The sequence below is a fragment of the Labrus mixtus genome, chromosome 24, assembly GCF_963584025.1.
Source record: "Labrus mixtus chromosome 24, fLabMix1.1, whole genome shotgun sequence".
NCBI lineage: Eukaryota > Metazoa > Chordata > Actinopteri > Labriformes > Labridae > Labrus > Labrus mixtus.
This window is the reverse complement of record NC_083635.1, coordinates 482,854-503,094: the sequence shown is the minus strand read 5'-3', so window position 1 is coordinate 503,094 and position 20,241 is coordinate 482,854. Positions and strand designations below refer to the sequence as shown.

Sequence of the window (20,241 nt, the reverse complement as noted above, 5' to 3'; positions counted from 1 at the left end):
TGCGAAACAGTTCACATTTCTCGGGTCTCAACTTAGCTCCATGCTGCTGAAGTGCTTTTAAGACTTTGCGAACACCTTCAACATGCTCTTCAAAGGTCTTTGCATAGCAAAGGATGTCGTCCAAGTAGGGAATACAACAGTCGTCTCTGAGTGAGTTCAACATCTCTTCCATACTCCTTTGGAAGGCTGCGGGCACAGTTGACAGGCCAAAGGGTATTCTCACCCACTCATACAGCCCCCAGGGAGTTACAAAGGCGGTAAGATGTCGTGAGCCTTCTGCCATGAACCCTTGGTGGTATGCCTTACCTTGGTCAAGGACACTGAACCAGGAGTGGCCGCCCAAAGTATCGGTCAGATCTTGTATCCGAGGTAGTGGGTGCCTGTCAGGGATGGTCTTCTGGTTCAGTAACCTATAGTCGATGCAAAGGCGTAGCAAGCCATCCTTTTTGCGGACACATACAACAGGAGCAGCATAAGGAGACTTTGACTTGATGACCCATCCTTTTGCCAAAAGATCTTGGATATACTCCTTTACTTCTGTAACTAATGGCTTTGGGATAGAGGAGTAGGCCTTCTGCACTGGAATGTCGGTAGAAGTTGGTCTGGTAGCTGGAGAGGTGCCAGATCACCTCCTGAGCACCGCCGTGGTGCCCTTGAGCAAGGCACCGAACCCCCTCCCCACCATCAGCTGAGGAGCGCCCGCTGTGGGCAGCTCCGTCACTCTGGCTTCTCTCCATTAGTGCATGTCCATAGGATCCTGTTTCTGCATGTGTGTGTTCATGACTAACAGAGTGTAAAAACTGAAATTTCCCCTTGCTGGGATCAATAAAAGTAAATCTTTATCTTAAAAGCAGACGACTCATCATACAGCATCTTTTTCACAATTTCTTGTTGCTCCTTCTCAAGGTGACTTATATCAACTGGTGGGTGCCATGGTGAAGAATAGTTTGGGGCAACTGAAGAAGCAGTGGCACTCTGAACTTTGATGTCTTTGTCAGTAAGTAAGTCGGTCTCAACAATCTTTTTGATTGGCTGAATGCTACCTATGGGGGATTTTCGAGGCAAGACAATGTCATGTTTTGTGTGGTTACCTAGGGGAACAGCTACGTAGGGGGTCCTGCCTGTCTGAATTTCCAGTAAGCCCTCCCCAACATCAAGCTGCTGTAGCTGTACACTACCTTCCTCAGGGTCAAACAACACCAAAGACTCAGACGGGTTTAGCTGAGGTGGTACCTTGCACTTTACCCAGGTAACGCTACCTGCGGAATGACTTTGTCTTTCTGACCAATTCTCAAACGCCCCTGAGCAGTAACTGTCTTTTTGGTCTGTACAAAGTGAACAATGTTTTGAGCTGTTTCATTGGAGATGGACATGGCTCCGCTTAGCAGCCGGGCTAAAGTGGAAACTAGTCGATCTGGTTTTCCCCGAGTCACCACTTCCACCACATTAAACCCTATCAGTGGCATCTCAAGAGGTAGAGAACTTACGAGAAAGGGAACGCTAATTGATAAACTTGGGTCTTCATTTCCTGGTAAGTTCACTGTTATGATAACCCAACCATCGAATGAGATGAGTTCTCCATTCACTGCATACACTTTCTTCGTCCTCCAGGAGCTCAGCAAGTTCAGACAATGGGTGAATGTCAAGATCAGGTAGGTATTTGTCTTTCCAAGGCCTGCCTATTAGGCTGACTTGAGCCCCAGAGTCCACAAGAGCATTTACGGCCAGACCATTGAGGATGCACTTAGTTAAAGCTTTCTTGCCAATTAGTTTAGCGACAAGCCCCTGGTGGGATGGTGAAACATCATGCAGTGGTTCAGCAACAGTTTTCTTGCGTTTGCGACGTTTGTTGCCATCAGGTGTTTCAGAGACTGTATTGTTCTCGCCTTTAAGGTGGATGTCTAACACAACTCGAGCATCTTCTTGATGGGACTTGGAAAGGGCTTCGGTTACTGCTTGTCCCCCCGCAGCAACCGGTTCGCGTTTCCCTGATGCTTTGGGTGTTTTAGGCAACCTAACGCACTGTGACCTTGTTCTCCGCATGCAAAACAGTGCTTACAATCCTGTAAGCCTTCTTTCACGCATCTTGGACATCCGTAGGGTTTCTCTCTTCTGGTTACATGAGGTTTGTCAGATGAACAGCGACAAGTTTGTCCTTTCTGTACTGTCTCTGCTAGTGAGTCAACTAACTTGGTCAGTACATCTATTTTCTCTGTAAGCTGCTGTACTGTGTCTGTTTTAGCTTTATGTTCAACAGTCTCTTTCTTTATGTTTGGCTGTTTCACATTTTCTACTTCAACTTGTACACTATGTGTAGCAGTATGTTTTGCGCGTTGTGTTAACCCTAGCCGACGCTGTCGTTCACTCTCATCGCTAGTTATTCTCATGACGTGCTTAAGAATTGTCTCATCCGCAACTGTGTGGTCTGAAAGTAGGGATTTCATCTCTCTGCGAAAGTCATTGTGTTTGTGTCCTATCCCCTGATACACTGTGTGTAAAAATACATCTTGTACTGTGTCTGGACTGTACTGAATTCCGTTACCTGACTGTTTTGAACCGAAAAGGATTCGTTGTTTCAGGCCAATAACACGATAGAGGAACTGTTGCGGGGTTTCATGTTCATTATGTTTCACACACATAAGCTCTTGAAATAGTTCTGTGCTATTTCTCTCACCCAAATGTGATTGGAGGAACCCCTTCAGCTCAGCTACAGTCATGTCTTCCTTATTTACTAACATGTCTTTGAAATTTCCAGGTTTGATAATCCTCAGCACAGCTCTCACTATCTCAGAGTCAGTAAAACTGTCCTTAACTCCCTCCTCAATCTGTCTACACACACTGTTATAACTAATGTCAGATGAGTGATCCCCAATTTGGCCCCCATGAACCTTAAATTCATGACGATGAATGTAGGGGAGATTCTTCAGAGACATTACTTGTTCTGGTGCAGGGTGTCTGGTAGTGTCTGGTTGCATGCTATGTTGTGTTGGAGTAGGTTGTGTGGTGTCTTGTGAAGTAGGAATGTGTACAAGACCACGAAGTGTTTTACCCAAATCTTTGTAATCAGAAATCATTCTCTGGACATTATCTGGTAAAACATTGACATGACTCAATGCAGCATCATCAGTTGTTTTTGTGAACAGCCGTGGGTTAGCTAGGGCAGCAGTGTCTACACTAGCTGCATCAGCAAGTGGTACATTAACTGTGGCTGGACTAACTACTTCAACAGGTGGAGCAGTAGTAAGTGTGGGCTGTGGCTTTGCGTTTTCACTTTGCTCAACATTTATGGTAACACCACTTTGAGACTGGACAACATCATCAACAACATCTTTCAAGGCTAACAATTCACCAATACCCATGTCCTTGGCTTCTAAAAAGGTCCTTACTGTACATGAAGGCGTGGATGTACTCAAAACATCCCTCCGCGTCTCCACTTGAAAGCTCTGACGAGTCTTTGTCTGCAACTGGGCCAACGTTAACAGCAATCTGGAAAAGATTATCAGATGACAACGAAAACAGGCTCTTCCTGATGTTCCACACCAGGCTCTTCCTTTCGCTGTCTGCCATGTCTTCTCCAGTCATTCACCGTCGGTCCCTCTCAGCTACTCGTCTGCTCTCAGTGGGTCACAGCTCCAATGGATCACGCCAACAGCTCACCGTCCAGCAGCAGGCATCACACCAACAGCTCTCTTTGCAGGTATCGTCGATTTTTGGGATCAGCTCCTGATAAACATTTAGAGCCAATCCCTGTACGGGCCACGAAGAATCTGTAACAGGCCCCGTATGGAGGACTGTTGCCAGATTAGATTTGTCCTGTTAATAACAGGGAAATAATGAGACAAACCAATGTAGTGTGTTTCTTATCCTCGCTTCTTCTAGTCTGAAGACGAGGGCTGCCGAGCACACTAAGCTGTCACACCTGGAGGTTACGCCTCCTTCTGGCACAAATTGGAACCACACTCTAAATTACATTTTACACAAAATAACAGAACTAATGCTCCCAATTAGACATTTACATATTGAAATATACACAATACACAAAAATAAATCACATAATGTGAACACACATTTCTGTGTGTCACATAACTTTGTATTTCACTTTTACCAGCTGTCGTAACTAATACCCCCAAGTTGGATGTCAACCTCATCATCTATCTGATTGTCGGTTTCTTCAACAATGGTACCAAGAGCGCTAGAAGCATCAGAGATGCCCACTCCATTCTTGTCATTGAGGAAGCAGTATTTGTAATTTTGTATTTCTGCATAAGATTCTGTGTACCCTAACCGGCGTAACTTGTTGAGCATCCACTTTGACCCAAATCTATAATACAGTTGTATGGCAAGCCCCATCATGTACGGCAATACCCCTGACCGAGGCCAAAAGGCCTTTGCTACTCTTTCATCCGTCCTCACAACATCTGAAGGCTCTCAGGAACAAGTGCCAGCTGACTAGGGATATCAGTCATACTGTGTGCAGTTGGGTATGACTTTGGATCTATATCAATAGTGGTGATGTCATTGCAAATTAACTTTAGTGCAGTCTTTAAGGTTTGAGTCTTCTCATTTCCAAACTTAATGTTAGCATGTTGCTCTTGAAGGATGTTGCTGGTCTTATCTTTGAAACAGTGAACATCTGCTATCCTCTTCTGTGATTTGAAATACAGTGTATCCTGGTATTTCTCTAGGAGCTTCTGCTTCAGCCACTTCTTTGAATATGAGAGATTCTTATCCAGTGACTGATCAAACTGCTGCATTTTTATGTGGACTTGGTCAAGTGTCATAACCCCATGCCCATGAGTTCCAGGTCTAACCATTCACAGAGCTCATAAAACACAGCGTCTCGCTCCTCATCAGTTTTCCTTCCTACATCTTTTGTCTTGGAGTAATGACCATCTGTCTCGTAGAATCTTAATTAAAAAAAAAAAAAATCTGTAAGAATTCTTGTGACATGCAAGACATCCTTTGTCACGTGGACAGATATCTTCTCTACTATGTTGTATTTTGAAGCAAATAGGGGGTCAGATGAACAGTTACTGCAAAAAGACCTTGAGAAACCAAAACAAGCCCCTGCGATAGCTAGCTAATGTTAGCATGAGGCAGTCAGCTATCATTCAAGTAAGTAAAATAGTAATCAGATGCACTTGGGGTGTGTGGATGCTAGCTAACTAACCAGACTACCTAGCTATAAGCTAGTTTGATGACAGTACACTCCTTATAATAGTATTAATCAATGTAGTGACATTCAATATTTACAGTTGTAAATAATGTAAGTAATACGTACATATCAGAGTTAAAATCATCTTTGACCAGTGAATATTATTTGATGTGTGGAATCTATTGTGTCTGTCCATGATCCACAGGATGGCTTGAGCACGTCTGGCACCTGCCACTCAAAACTCACTCACTTGCTACAAATGTTAACCAACTGCAACATTTAACAGTTAATAAAAGGTAGTTGCCATCACTAATACATTTATAAATAGACCTATGAAGATACTTTATAATTCACATGCAACAAGCAACATCGATTTTCACCTAAACAAAGGGTTTTCAAGAGAGCTGGAAAAGTGGGTGTGGCCATTTCTCTACCAAGGAGTGGTTTTGGTGCAAAATAAATGCTTGCAATGGATTCAGCATCCCAAATAACCCCTAATTTGAGCCTAAATATGCTATTTAAGGCACATGTAAAAATTTTCAACCAATAGGGTTCCAGGTACCTGAAGTTTCAGCAGCTCTCACGGATTTTCCTACAGGAGTTGAATTTAAATCTCTTTATATGTGTAACTAGACACCTTTAGAAACACATTGGCATAGAAATTGGTTGGTAAGGAATTTATTCCCAGATTTTCACAATATTCCCTTACTATTATTATTTATTTAATTTTATTCATTATGATTTAAAAAAAAAATTCAATCAATAATTATAGAGTATAACCAATAGAGTGTTCAATCTGTTTAGTTTAGTTCATAATAAATGTCCCATTCTGTAGCCTCGAGCCTTGGCTTTATGCACAGCACAAGTCAAGACTCCACCTAGTGGTCAGTGTCAGAATTACACCCAAATACAAACGTGCAGTGTTGTGTTGGGGTTTCTTGCAAGGATCAAATAAAACAAGCACTTTGGCTCCTAAAGTATATATTTGATCACAATTTGAAAGACTTAATTTACTGACTGTTAGAGAAGATGTCTGATTTTGAAGTTTCAGTGAATGTTTAACAATGACAGTTAAAGGTCGGACTCTCGAGTGTCAAACCTGCTCTCTTAATAATTTTCACATTATTTTCATGACTCAGCTATAAGCAGCTCTCTAACCCGACCTGTAGAAGCTCAAAGTGTAGTATTCATTAAGACTAAGAAGATGTTACCTGCAGAGCCAGGTGTCCTCATCTCATTCCTATTGGCTGTCAGTCTGCATGTCAGCAGGGCCCCAGCTGTGTCTGTGTCACATCTTGTTTAGGGGCCATGATTGACCTAGTTGTTGAAGAGCCCAGGAGGGACAGTCAGAAGCACACTACACATCATACAGACATGACATGGATCAGAAGAATGTGGATGAAGCAAGATGAGCAAAGGGAAGGAAACTCTGCCTAGTTTTTAGTGATGCACTTCTTCCCTTCTGAGAGATGGATTTGAATAAAAGTATGGATTTAAAGAAAAGAGTACTTGTTCACATGTTTTATTCAGATTTATTCCAGACTGGAACGACTCAAAAAAGGAGGAGGGGTTATGCTGAATCTGAAGACTCTTTCTTTCAGTTGATGAAGTGTGATTGAGGTGTATCATGACTGATTATGACTATCACAGATTTTCTCACTACGTGTGGATACTGGTAAATCTAAGCCCATAAGCTTTCTTTCTCACTTTGTTTCAAATCTGACGCTGCACTTTAACTTCATAATGTTGGAGAATTAAATATAAATAAAGACTTTTTTTTTTAACTGTGTGCAATAAAACAGGAATTCAAAAAGGTGAGAAAGTAAACAGCCAAATGTGAGACCATGTGACACACACACACACACACTTGTGAGAACCATAATTGACATCCAGCATTTCATACACTCAAGAGAACCTAAAGCTTACATTTTGAAGTTTCATACTCCCCACCTCTTTAAGCATGATATGTCCTCACAAAGACAAAATACAGAAACATTGTACCAGTGAAATGTCTACTGGGCTCCAGAGCACTCAGTCAGGAGTTTGTCCTTTCATTGTGATGTGAAACAGATCCAGAGAAGGAGTCCAGGTGAAAATAAAGAGAGCCTTTTATTAATCCTCAAAGCTGTGTGAAGTCCCACCTGTAACGTCCAACACATCACAGGGTCAGTGACCTGAGTCCTGGATCAGGTCCTCGTTCGGTGCTGAACTCAGCAGTTCCTGGATCCTTTGCATGTCCTTACTGGTTTCCTCCGCCTGAGAGCTGGTATTCAGATCTCCAATCAGCTCATCTGTCAACTGCAGACGAGCTTTCCTACAGAACGACAGCAGGAGAGTGACAGGTGAAGTCAGACATGTTTAAAAACAAAATGAGAAAGTCCTTAACCCTTCTATCATCTCACCATTCTGCTAGTCTGAGATCATAGAGCTCACTGCGCTCCCTCCTCCTCCTCTCTATGGCGCTTTCTCCTCCCAACGACTGCATGCTGAGGATCAATGCACCGCTGGGAATCCTAAGCACAAAGCAAATATTACAAACACTACTCATTTCTTTATATGTTTAAAAGATCAGTACGTTGTGAAATGTCTATTAAATACATGAATCCATTTTAAGACGATTTAATGGACGTTTTTGAGACAAATGGGTTTTAAAAGGGGTATTTAAACATTGCCTGCTTGCTATTTTTAGTTGCAGAAATCTTCAAAGCTTTTGCACCACTCGGACAAGTTAAGAGTCAGCTGTGTCTCAGCTGTCTCTCACAGAGTCACCCCCTCCTCTGCAGGCCCAAACCTTTGAGTCACACCTCTATGTAAGCTTAAAGAGGGTAATCTCTAGAGCGTGATGTGCTTTCATTTTTATCCTCTGCTGCCCTGACTGCACCTGGACTGTTTGCACACATCACATGCTCCAGGTGGCTGCTCCCTGATGCAGAGAGTGAAGAGGAGGCAGTGTTTGTACGGGGCCAACAGGAGGAGAGGCCAGGGGCCGAGCCAACCTGGAGGTGACGCTTACAGAGACGATCCAAACCAGCGCCTCTGCTCTTATTCACAATCAAAAACCTCACACTCAATCTCCATTACACCATCAAATCCAACAACTGCACTTTGGCTCTGTGCGCTCACATGAAGTGTGTAAAGGGGGACAGAGTGAGTCCAGATCACATCATGGTAGATGGAGATGACAGAGGTGGTAGAAATGCACAGGGGGCAGCTGCTGAGTTGGCCCCGCCTCCTCGCTCTTGTACCCAAAACATGGCCCCTCTGCAGCACACATGAGTCCCTCTGGCACAGTGAACAGTGAACAGAGATGGAGGTCGGGCGGTGTGTGTGTGTGTGTGTGTGTGTGTGTGTGTGTGTGTGTGTGTGTGTGTGGGGGGGGGGGGGGGGGGTTCAGCTGGGCGACAGAGGGTTGCTGGGAGGGGCACAGCTGGCTGCCAGAGTGCTCACTGCAGCACTCAAGCACATGAGACTGAACAAGGACGCACACACAGAAGTTTGAACAAATGTGTGTGTTCAAAATAAATCCACAACAGGGCTCAAACTGTGTGTAGGATTTAAACAAAGAGATGAGTAGCTGTTCAAAATAGATGTGACTGTTAGAGTATGTGTGTGTGTGTGTGTGTGTGTGTGTGTGTGTGGAAGCAGAAGCCAAACTCACCCCAGCACTGCCCCGATGATCGTCCCTGCCACCAGACCTCCCAGACCCAGGTTCAGCCTGAAGAGTCCTCCAGTCACAGCTACACACACACACACACAGACACACACACACACACACACACACACACACACACACAGAGACATCTATCATTTATAGCTCAGTGTCCTGGCATGTGCACTGCGTGTGCTGGAACAATCGAAGGGTTAAACATGGATAAGAAGAGTTCTAACTCGAACGTCAAAGCAGGAGTTTTACAAACAGTACAAAGCTCAACTACTCAAACAGTTTCACACCTCAGACATCAGTTTAATTTACTACCCTCTTAAGTCACTAAGGACAAAAATGCCCACTTCCAAAAAACTGCTATAAAAATAGAACAGATTGATATTATTTTCTACTTTTTTTTGCATAAATCTCTTAAACAACTTCAGCCCTGCTCAAAAGTACCGAACATTCAATCATTTTTAGGAATTTAACCCTTTAAATGCCAGTTTGATAACATGATTCTGGCATTTAAATTGTTAAATTCATGATAAATACTCAATATTTGATAGTTTTGAGCAGGGCTGGAGTTGTTTAAGAGATTTATGCAAAAAAAAGTAGAAAATAATATCAATCTGTTCTATTTTTATCAGAGGTGTGGACTCGAGTCACATGACTTGGACTCGAGTCACAGATTTGATGACTTTGGACTCGACTTGACAAAATCATGAAAGACTTGCAACTCGACTTGGACTTCAACACCAATGACTTCGGACTTCCCTTGGACTTGAGCCTAATGACTTGAAAATACTTGAGGTTTTAATGTTATTTTAGGTCCCATATATAATTTCCGCGATGCGCAAAACACGGACGGAATCACAGAGTTTTACAATGAAAATATAATCAACTGTGAACAGAATATCGTGGGATTTGCCTCAATGTGGGTGTGATTTATTAAAAACCCTACGTTTTTATACCAAGTGTTTTTATAAAATATATGAGGAGTTTTACACGCGTTTGGTGTACCTGCAGCTTCTCGCTGCTGCTCCTCATCTGTTTACATGTTGCAGGCGCAAGCTGACAAACACACACGCGCGCGCACGCAAAATAAATAAAGGCGAGTTCATTTATATTTTAAAATGTCTCAATTTCATGACATGATCTAATAAAATGACCCAAATCAGTGATCTGATCTAATGGAACACACCGTCAAACACATAATTCAGTCAAATAAAAATGGAAAAAACAGAATTTAGGAAAAATAAACAAAACAGAGTCAGTCGCACTGGTATTGTTATTTTCAAGAAGTAGGCTAAATAAAATCATACAAGCAATCATGATTTGTGTAACTGTAACAAATTATTACTCTGTGAAAATGGCATTTAATTTGGTGAAGAGAGCTAATGACTTGTTCAGGACTCGAAATTCAAAGGTTAGGACTTGTGACTCGACTTGAGACTTGCCTGTCTTTACTTGGGACTTGAGACCAAAGACTTGAGGCTTTCTTGTGACTTGCAAAGCAATGACTTTGTCCCACCTCTGATTTTTATAGAATTTTTTGTAAATTGGACATTTTGGCCCTCCAATGTCCAAACAGGGAACTACATTTTAAATCTGATGCCACACAAAAACTAACAATGCATCAAAGTTAATATTTTGGATAATCTTTGACATATCCAAGACTGATTTGAAAACAATCCCCCAGCCACCAAATATTTGTTATATGGAAAATAACTAATTTGTGTTTTTTTTCATGAATAACAACAGTGAGATCAAGTAATCAAACTGGCATTTAAAGAGTTAAATTCCTAGAAATTATTCAATATTTGATAGTTTTGAGGAGGGCTGAAGTTGTTTAAGAGATGTATGCAGAAAAAAATATCAATCTTTTCTATTTTTATAGGAGAAAAATGCAAAAAAAAAAAAAGGTGTGTACATGAAACAACAGGTCCAATCACAGCTGAAAGGCTTTATCAGGTTTTTGGTTGTGTTTGATCGGGCTGTGTTGAAGACTGTGTGACTCACCTCCAGCAGCGGCGTAATGACTGATGGCGTTCTTGTCTCGGTACACAGAAAGTCCTGTGCTAACAGAACTAGAGAGGGAGGAGACAGATGAGGGAAATATAAATATATATATATACTGTATATGTATGATTACAAAATGTGAAAATAATGTTGTGATAATCCTTAAAAAAACAAGTTATTAGAATAAAGAGCCACACAGAGTTCAGTTCATCTGAGCTGGTTCAGAAGAAAAGCCCTCCATCTAATGCTAGTTATTTATAAAACAAGTGAAATGCCTCCTTACAAACAGTAAAAGTCCATCATGTTCTACTGAAGTCGTGTGGCTTATTCTGTTTGTTGTCTTACTTGAACAAGGTGACAAAAGCAGCCACTCTCCAGCTCCATCTCCAGCCGTATCTGACAAAGCCCCGGATCGCTGCGTTGTGAGCAGAGCGCTGAACGAGAAGGGAAACAGAACCGAGAGGAAGTCATCTTAATTACAGCACAAAGACACTGATCACTGTCACATCCATTTGGATTATTTCAGATTATCCAGCCAGTTTCTGTGTTGAATCGTTACAGCTTTTTTCTAATGTAACTCCAAAGTTTAGGGCACACAGTTGATTTTCAGTCATTCACACACTCACCACTGCGTCCACTCTGCTCGTGTAGATTTCCGCCTGGCTACTCTGGATATACCTCTCCCTGGCGTGGCGAGCTGCTGGCAGGCCGCCGTAGATCAGGCCGGCGAGTGCGGCCACAAGGCCGCCCTTCATCACGTTGGTCAGCTCCTCTGGGTATTTATGTGTCGCTCTGCAGAGAGACAGGATCCAAACTCAGTGACATTTCATTCAATTAACATCAACGTATAAAAAAAGAGTGACTCACTCAAATGATATAAAAGAAGTTTTGTTTTTGGATTTTTAATGTTCAGAGGGTAAATAGAAAACTCATCAAAGGTTTTGATAAACTATTGATTAATGGATGATGTCAATCCCAGACTAAATGTCACCTAATAAAATGTAAATAAGAATCTTTTTAGTATTGTAGTAGCAGGTGCAAATTAACATGTAGTGATCATTCAGGACATGCTGGTCTATGTTAGCCCACGTCCAGAATACAGAGGGCTAACACTTAAAAACTGTATGGCACTGTTTACATTATTCTATATTTTGTATATTCAAATATTTCTTTTTTTAATTGTACATTATATTTCTATTTCTACTGTATTTATGTGTATTAGTAATTTGAGTTTATTGCATGGCCTTGCGGAACAGTCGTTACATTTCACTGCACATCTGTATGAGCATGTGACAAACACAAATTTTGAACTCTGCCTCTTCTACTATGGCTCCCTCTGGTGGTGAAAAGATGACTTCGTTATGTGTCTCTTTATTACTGTCTACAATAACTATTTAATCATTTCTTCATTTAAATGCCACGGGGAAAAATCTGCTAAGTTACTTAAAAGCTCCATCTTAGTTTTCCTATCCTCTAGATGTCACCTTCAAATTGAATATTGTATTTAAAACACTTTTATTCCAAAGATGATTGATTATTATTACATTAATTATTAGAACAGAGGCCAATCAGCTTCCTGTTGAAATACTAATCAAGCATCAGTTTAGCTGATCTTTTTTTAAATATCCTCTAACCAGGAAGAACTTTGCAGTAAAAAGCAGTAGAAAGCATAACATTACAAACATTATAAAGATAAATAGTCTTAAAAATAGACAAGGGGCATTTAAAAAACAATGCACATAAAACAGTTGAGACTGAATGTTACATCCAGGTTTGGAATATAAATTGATTTAGTTAGATAGTTGTTTCAGCTCTTATTTGGACAATCCCTTGTCTAATTATGCAAAGCTATTCATAACAGCAACATTTAATGAAGTATATGCAGCACAGAGGACAAACTGTTGCTTTTCTTATGTGTACAACAACAGATCTTTTTAAAGTAATAAAAACTTTAATTAGAAGACACAAGAATACTAACTCTCTGTCAAAGAGGTCCTTGATGCGTTCCCATCCTGTGTCTGGGAACTCTGGCTTGCCCACGTTGCTTGGCAGGGTGCTGGAAGAGGGGAGGGGTGCAGGAGATGAGCTGGTAGAGGGGGAGGAGGGGGAAAAAGAGGGCATCTGTGTCGGCTGGGAAGCAGCCACATCAGCTGCATGCACCCTGGGGAGAAGGAAGCAGAAGGAACGAGGCCTGGCGTTCTGGATGAGGCCCTGCAGAAGGCCGGTGCTCAGAGTGCCCCAAGGGGCTAAATCTGCTCGAGGTCTCTGCAGGGCACGGCCTGCTCTGCGCCCCTCTGGATGCATCACGCTTCAGCTGGCATCAGGGCTGCAGCAAGAGAGGCAGAAAACACATGGCCATGGGTTTTGGATGTTGCGCTCACTGCCTTGACTTTAAGCTCCATCCTCAAATGTAACAGCCTTAAGGCGAGTGGATTCCTGGTAGGGCTTACACTGGCATTTCATCTCAGCAGATGTTAAATGTTGCACACAAGCAGACTTTCAGGGATGATTATTCCAGTCTTAGAAATCTGCAAGTAGTCATATAGAAATGCCAAAGATTCATTATGTTTATTGATATGTATCCAATGCTGCTGTATTCCCTCACTTTAATAATGTGACGCCTGTGAATACCTGACACTCTAAACTAGAGCATATCAGTTCATTTCCAAAGACTGACAGCACATGTTTAATTGTAATAATCTGTTGCTCCACACTTTCGTCAAGGCACCAAATTGCAGCTCACAGCCTTTAATGTGTCGTGTGAACAATTAGCTAGTTTCACACTATGCTGAGGTATATTGCAGTATTATGGCAGGAGTCTGACTTGTGTTTACTTAAATTAGCATTTGTCAATAAACCAGTGTTTTCTTCTAGGTTATTTAGAACATAGTTTCCACCTTAATAAATGAGAATATGAGAATATCCCCCGTAGCCTCTGCTCATGTCAACCTGCTCCGAGTTAGTAACTTAGCATTACACTTCACTTAGCTTGATTAGATACACCTGGGTTACCTCGGTTAAGTCTCACCACTCGTATTCCTCTTTAGACAAATGTACCAGTTTACTTCACATTGTTAATGTAGAACAGACGCTTTCCAGTAGTCTGTTTACGTGCCATTATCGTTATAAATTACAAGAATAATCCGATAATAGGAGCTGTGTGGTTAGCCCTTAGCATGCTAGCTTCTGTGTAACATAGAAAAGGCAGCTTACCAGCGAGCGGCGCGTGCGTCCTGAAGAAGGCAGTTTGTTTGAAGAGAATTCACTAAAACTAATTATTTGTACTCAGTCTATGTATCTGTTTTACATAATTGCCCTTCTACTGTGTGGACTTTCTTGACTTCCAGAGACATCCCACCGGCTTTCCAACCTTTGACACAAGGTAGAAGAGAAGAGTAAACAGCTTCAAGGATCAGATGTAAACACAGCGCCGCCTGTCGGTGGGAGGACTTAGCAATTACACTTCGTGTCCAAATGTAAAGGCACTAACGGTGGGGAAGCTGATATGTAAAAAAGATTTAAAAGTATAGTAAATTCATACATTTGAGTTAATTCATGTATTTAAGTTTAAGTTAAAAATAAGTTAACATTTATACAGTGAACTATTTACATATGAGTTTACAAAGTTAATATTGATATATTTACATGATTTAATATTTGCAGTAGCACCTAGTAACTGTGACCAAATGATATTGTATCTCTGTGTTTGTCATAATGTTTGCCTTGAGTTTAATCAACCTAACCTCTGATTGGCTAACGACGGGACATGTGATGAGTAACGAGGAAGTGTTGTGTTTGTTGTGTAGCAGAACAATGTGGATGACAGTAAAGTGCTGCTGAGAAAGTCATCTGTCTCCATTCTTCTGTTTCTCTTAACTAGAGTGATCCATCCACCCACACATCGGACCCTCACGTTACAATAAGATAACTGATTAAAAAAAACGTATCTAACAAAAAAGGTGTAGATAATACCATTCTATACTACTTTCAAACTAAATACACCGACTACTGCATAAATGAACCAAAGTATTTAATGTCAAAAACACATAAAAAGAAAGTGAACAACCTCAATGTCCCATGTTGACCTGGCACATGATCAAGCTTTTTGGTCATATCAACTTACTAATGAACTAGATAACCAGATGTCTTAAGATTACTGAATGATTTTACATCAGTGAGAATATTACAACATATTCAACAATACCCTGTACCAACTTTACATCCTCTCTGCACAGCCAGGGAGACTCTTTAAAAAAACTACATATCTAGATCAAATCTAAATGAAAACATGTTATGCTGGAGTCATTATTGCTTCCTGTTGGCACTTAGTGTTAAAGATGAAGAATTCCTTTGCTCTTTTCCAGTTATAAAGCAGTACATCAGTTTGATGACGGGTTAGGAAGAGATAAAAGCAAGTTGGAGTTTCTGAAACTATCCAGTGGAGGGCAGTGTATAAAAAAAAAACCAATAACTAAAAGGCTATCATATTGAATATTAGTGATGGCACTTCCATTAACAACATATTTAAATCCTTAAAGGAACATCTGTCAAATTTTAGTATAAAAAGGCTAGATAATGAAATTCTATCTTGTGCACACATTATATTTCACAGCATTAAACATGTAACAGTATAGCCTCTGTTACCAATATCCTTATTATTATTATTGGCACAACCTTCATGGATATTTGAGCAAATTAAAGTCACACTTGTGTTTGGTGAGATCTAAGTGTTTTACACCTGAAGAAGCTTTTTCAATGTTTTCTCCTGATTTCAGTGTCATTTGTGGAGCCTCATTCTCTCCCTGTGGGTCACTGACAAAAAGCCTAATACAAAACCCAAACAAGAAAAAAAGCCCCTACTTTTCATTTCTATAAAGTCACTTGAAGTTGCTGTTTTTTTGTAAAGGCCAAATTTGAAGCAGCAGGGGCAGATAGAACGTAACATTTCAGTTTCAAGCACACATGAAACTACATTTCCCAGAAAGCAATGGTTTTTTTTTCCGATTTGCAAAATCTCTCCACTATCTTCTAAAATCCAAACATATAGTTTAAAAAACAAAATAAACCCAGATGACATCACTATTTTTCTTCCCTTCACAGCCACACTACAGTGAACTGTTTTCATAGTTTGACTAATAATCTGAGAGAAGAAGACTCTTTGGGTGTAGAAAAATGACTAAACTCTTCAAGTAGTTAAACCGATGAACCAGAGAGTAGTGATGTTTCACACCTGGTGTACACGCTGCCCCCTGGTGGTTATTGGATGTACAGACACCACTGTTGCATGTCAGATGTCTTTGTGCAGCACGTCGAGTTTCCCTTTAATGCCCCGCTCCTCCAGAGTCTCCCCCTCCTCACAGCTCAGTCTTACTGGCTCTGTGGAGGATCTGGTCATAGTCTTCCTTCCTCTTGGGTGTGTAGGTGAGAAGTTGACCAAACTCTGTGAACAGCCTCTCCCAGTAGCAGGAAATATCTTGCATCCGCAGGTGGTGGAGGATGAATTCCATACCCCTGTGCGGAAAAGAAGAAGAAGAAAGTCACAAATAAACCGATGCTGAAACTGTTATAATTTAAATGTTATCATGAGATATGTTCTGTTACCTTGTTGCTATCTCCTCTGCAATGTCATCATTGTCTTTGACAAACTGTAGAAGCTCCCTGAAGAAACACATCAAAGACATAAAGGTGTTAGCACGCTTAAATCGCACCTTTAACTGTTATTTAATGTCTGTTTTTTGATAATTTTCTTCTTCTTAAACTTTCATCTAGGGGTATTCTTTAAATCTTTTTTTCGGGTTAATATAGAATAGAATAGAATTACTTTACTGATCCCAAACTGGTAAATTGTGATGTTACTGCAGCAGGTTATCAGAGCAAATAAAACAATATAAGAACAGATACATAAATAAGCACTTAAAATATAAATAAATAAGAATAAGAAGAGATTTATACATTAAGGATTTAACTTAACATTCCTACTGGTTTTAAAAAAATGAAAAATGAAATACAATAAATTATGAGGTACCTGACGTCAGAGAGATCCTGCTGGACTGGGATGTAGTGGACCCAGGGCTTCAGCTGAGCATAGAAAAACTCCTGCCACTCCTCCCCGACGTGGAACACCAGAGAGCCGCAGAGAAAGAGGTGTTTGAGGCGGAAGCTGGCTGCCACCCCTCGGAAGTTGAATAAATATCTGCAAAGGTAAAAAAAACGAGGGGGGGGCGATGAAAACCTACCCAGAAATGAGATGTGGATGTTTCTGTTTCTGATCAAGCTTACTTGTATTTGCAGTGATCCACCAGTGGGATTTCTTTGGCAGGGGGTCTCCCTAGTGTGTCCTTACACAGAAGGAAAGAAGAACACTGAATCTGGCTGTAATAGTCAGTACACAGGGTTCAGATAAAACTACAGAATCATATACAGCAGTCTAATATTCTAAATGTAAATAAATCTGTCCCTGGTGTTGAGTGCTGTCCCTTCACCTTCTCAGATTTCCAGGCCTGGTTCTTGGTGTACTCTGCGTCCACCAGCTCTGGAGCCTCTCTGGACAGAAGGATCAGCGGGTCGCGCTCCGGACTCGTTCTGTCAAGAGAAAACAAAAAAAAAAAAGGGAAAGAGAACGAGAGAAAAGCAGCTGTGAGAATAAATCAGAAGAAAATTCAGGAAGAGAGAGATTGTACTACACTTAATTTAAGATTGATAGAAGAAGAAAAGTTTAGTTTGTGAATGACAAGACAGACCTGGAGCCTCTGAAGAATCCTCGGGACTCTTTGGTCCGCCATGGCCACTGTGCTGCAGACCTGCCACAACACATTATATCAATAAGATGGAAATGTTCTCCTTTTAGTGTTTCATTAATCCATTGTGAGTATTAGACTATAGATCAAGTCAAACGTGAATGATTTCATATCAGAGGGGAAGAAAACGCTCTGATCTGAGAAGACAGGATGTTTTAAATGTTTGCTAAAAGTAATCATAAGTATACACTTTGAGATATTTGTATGAACTTACTTTTTAAGGTCGTCCCTCATCAGATCCCATCTCCCAAGTCCAGTGGGGTATATCGGCCACACAGCAGGCCCGCCCTCCCAAAAGGTCCACGCAGGGTACATGATGTCCTGATAGTCTGCTGTCTACTCAGAGCACACACATTTAAAAAGCAGTTAGTGTATTGTGTTTACATTCTGTGTGTGTGTGTGTTTTAAACAGATTCACAGAGTCTGACCTTACTGAAAGAGAAGACGGGTAAAGTGGGTTGCACCCAGTTTGGGACTTGAGGGTAGTCCCTGACGTTGATCACCATCTCCATGTCAGGTAATCTGTCGATCACCTCCAGGATGAAATGCTCCACCCCACTGCACCTGGAAAAGTAAACAAGCGACATGTTTATTCAAACACAGACCTCGGAGCAGATTCCTACACGATCTGATGCCGGACTCTGTCTCCTCACCTGGATGGAAACATACAGCTGTGTTCTCTGTACAATTTGTGTCCAATGATCTGGTAGTGGGTGCCCACCCCTCTCTGAACTGTCGCAGCCAGGACATCCTCAGAGATTCTCCCTCTGAAGGGCTGCAGGTCCTGCTGTAAGACACTGAGGCAGACGCACGCATTTTATAATTAAAAAAAAAAATCGAATTAAATGCAGGAGTATCATTTTTTGAATTAGCATGGTTAAACACTAAAGGCAAATGTTATATTAATTAATCTTTGAAATATTTGTACACAATAATACGCATAGCTGCATTAAAGCAAATTACACGAAGCTGGCTGGATGATAAACCCACGTCTATTAATGCATGGAAGTTAACAGTGGAAGACATTAAAGAAATGGAAAGAATTACGTATAGGCTAAGAAACAGAGAAGATGAATTCATGTGTTACTGGAGTAAATGGATAAAGGAAACAGATAAAGTGGAATAAAAACAGGTATGTCAATTAAATTATATTAAATTAAGAGAGTATCGAAGGAACATAATTTTATTTATTATTAGTATTATTTTTTCTTTCTAAAGCTTAATTTAATCATCTTTTTTCTCTTCGTACCTTTTCTTTGGATTTTTATTTATTTTTATTTTATTTCATGTTGTATGTATTCTTATGTTTAAAAAAAATATACATAAAAATGTACCAGGATGAACAAAATATGTGATGAAATATGACAACTTGCAATGTAGTAGAACAGCCTAAAAATTAAAAATTAAAAAAAATTAAAATGTTTAAAGCATCATTAGTAGTTAAAATGTGATATAAGAGGAAAGGTAAGCAAACCTGAGATAGCAGCTGCAGTTTACAGGATTGCACGGAGTGTAACTTTTTACAGCAACAGAGATCTTGTCTCTGTATTTCTTCCACTGATCGCCTACAAATAATGGAGAATACATGTTCATATTGGTCACTCCTTAAATAGATAAATAAAGAGATAGAAACAATACAAAGATCTAAAAGCAAATAAAAACAGATAACAGCAATAGAAAGACCTTATTGGATCAGTATCTAAAGTAGAGGAGCTGCACTGTACAACAAGAGACCTCACATTGCAGGTTGCGTCAACTTTATCCTTTTACCTGCTCCTCTACTAACCGGAAATCACTCGTATAATGAATATACCATTTATGTGTCAATGAATACATCACACTAGCCAGAAAGTCTATTAGTGCTAATTAGTCTGTTGCCAAAACCCCACTCAGGCTAAAATAAAATATAGTTAAAATAACATTTAAAATGCTCCTGTAAGCGATAGTAAAACCGTTATTCATGAAAAATGTTAAAGTTAGCAGTGAGCTTAGTTTGGTTAGCTAGTTAGCTCGTTAGCTAACCCGTGAAGTGATGAATGACTCAAACACTAAAAGTTATCGCGAGGTGCTACAGCGAAACTTTACGCGGCAAAGTCCTACAAACACTTTGTTCTTAAATTTGTTTTAAAGAGTCATATTTGTTTGTGTAAATGTATTACCTGACGCAGCAACCAAATATAAATTATAAACCTGCAGGAGTATTAAAAACCTCCACAGCCTAAAGAGCTCCATTTTTCTCCCACTCCTCCAGCTTTGTCTGAAGAAACAAAGCGGCGATCTATTACTTATGCCTGAATACGGTTATTACGGTAACGCGCACATTAAAATACAAGGTAAGTCTTACCGTAATGTTTGGAAAGGTAAGTACAAATTGCCAATTAAGGCACACTGCTGACAAAATCTCCCTTTTCACATTCACACTCACGTTCTGTCCCACAGAATAAATCAATTCCTCTTTATTTCATGGAATGAGATTCCATTTTCCAATTCATGTCGCCAATGTAAATACATTTTTGCTTGATATTGATAATGACATAGCTGATGAAATCCCCACAGCTTCTCTGCTCTAATTTCAGAATGTATTTCAAGCGCATGAATGAGCATCACGTGCATGATTGACCTGC

At 40.5% G+C, this 20,241-nt stretch overlaps 2 protein-coding genes across 3 annotated transcripts; both read right to left on the bottom strand.

Annotated features, from left to right (window-relative positions):
• Window positions 1-6,661: 6,661 nt before the first annotated feature.
• Window positions 6,662-14,206, bottom strand: timmdc1 (translocase of inner mitochondrial membrane domain containing 1). Of its 2 annotated transcripts, XM_061032319.1 has the most exons (9): window positions 14,034-14,206; window positions 13,271-13,348; window positions 12,799-13,146; window positions 11,447-11,612; window positions 11,166-11,254; window positions 10,821-10,888; window positions 8,814-8,892; window positions 7,558-7,668; window positions 6,662-7,469 (listed from the first exon to the last, which is right to left on the bottom strand). In XM_061032319.1, the coding sequence occupies exons 3-9, from the start codon at window positions 13,122-13,124 to the stop codon at window positions 7,322-7,324; spliced, it is 987 nt and encodes a 328-aa protein (XP_060888302.1). In that variant the 5' UTR covers window positions 13,125-13,146; window positions 13,271-13,348; window positions 14,034-14,206; the 3' UTR covers window positions 6,662-7,321. The 2 variants fall into 2 exon arrangements, with proteins under 2 accessions (XP_060888302.1, XP_060888301.1); XM_061032318.1 differs by lacking the exon at window positions 13,271-13,348 and having other exon boundaries at window positions 14,034-14,205.
• A 627-nt stretch (window positions 14,207-14,833) lies between these two features.
• Window positions 14,834-19,867, bottom strand: poglut1 (protein O-glucosyltransferase 1). Its single transcript, XM_061032692.1, has 11 exons — window positions 19,777-19,867; window positions 19,092-19,182; window positions 18,271-18,414; window positions 18,046-18,181; window positions 17,832-17,953; window positions 17,561-17,620; window positions 17,303-17,402; window positions 17,100-17,158; window positions 16,846-17,013; window positions 16,422-16,478; window positions 14,834-16,331 (listed from the first exon to the last, which is right to left on the bottom strand). Exons 1-11 carry the CDS (start codon window positions 19,847-19,849, stop codon window positions 16,175-16,177), a joined length of 1,167 nt encoding a protein of 388 aa, XP_060888675.1. The 5' UTR covers window positions 19,850-19,867; the 3' UTR covers window positions 14,834-16,174.
• Window positions 19,868-20,241: the final 374 nt, after the last annotated feature.

Excerpts from the sequence above, each read along its gene's own strand:
- timmdc1 (XM_061032319.1), bottom strand. The coding sequence starts at position 13,124 with ATGCATCCAGAGGGGCGCAGAGCAGGCCGTGCCCTGCAGAGACCTCGA. Across the intron at positions 10,889-11,165 it reads GCTTTTGTCACCTTGTTCAA|TTCTGTTAGCACAGGACTTT; the intron begins GTAAGACAACAA and ends CTCCCTCTCTAG. Across the intron at positions 7,669-8,813 it reads ATCATCGGGGCAGTGCTGGG|GATTCCCAGCGGTGCATTGA; the intron begins GTGAGTTTGGCT and ends CTTTGTGCTTAG.
- poglut1 (XM_061032692.1), bottom strand. The coding sequence starts at position 19,849 with ATGGAGCTCTTTAGGCTGTGGAGGTTTTTAATACTCCTGCAGGTTTAT. Across the intron at positions 18,415-19,091 it reads AACTGCAGCTGCTATCTCAG|TGTCTTACAGCAGGACCTGC; the intron begins GTTTGCTTACCT and ends CGTCTGCCTCAG. Across the intron at positions 17,403-17,560 it reads GGATTCTTCAGAGGCTCCAG|AACGAGTCCGGAGCGCGACC; the intron begins GTCTGTCTTGTC and ends TTCTCTTGACAG.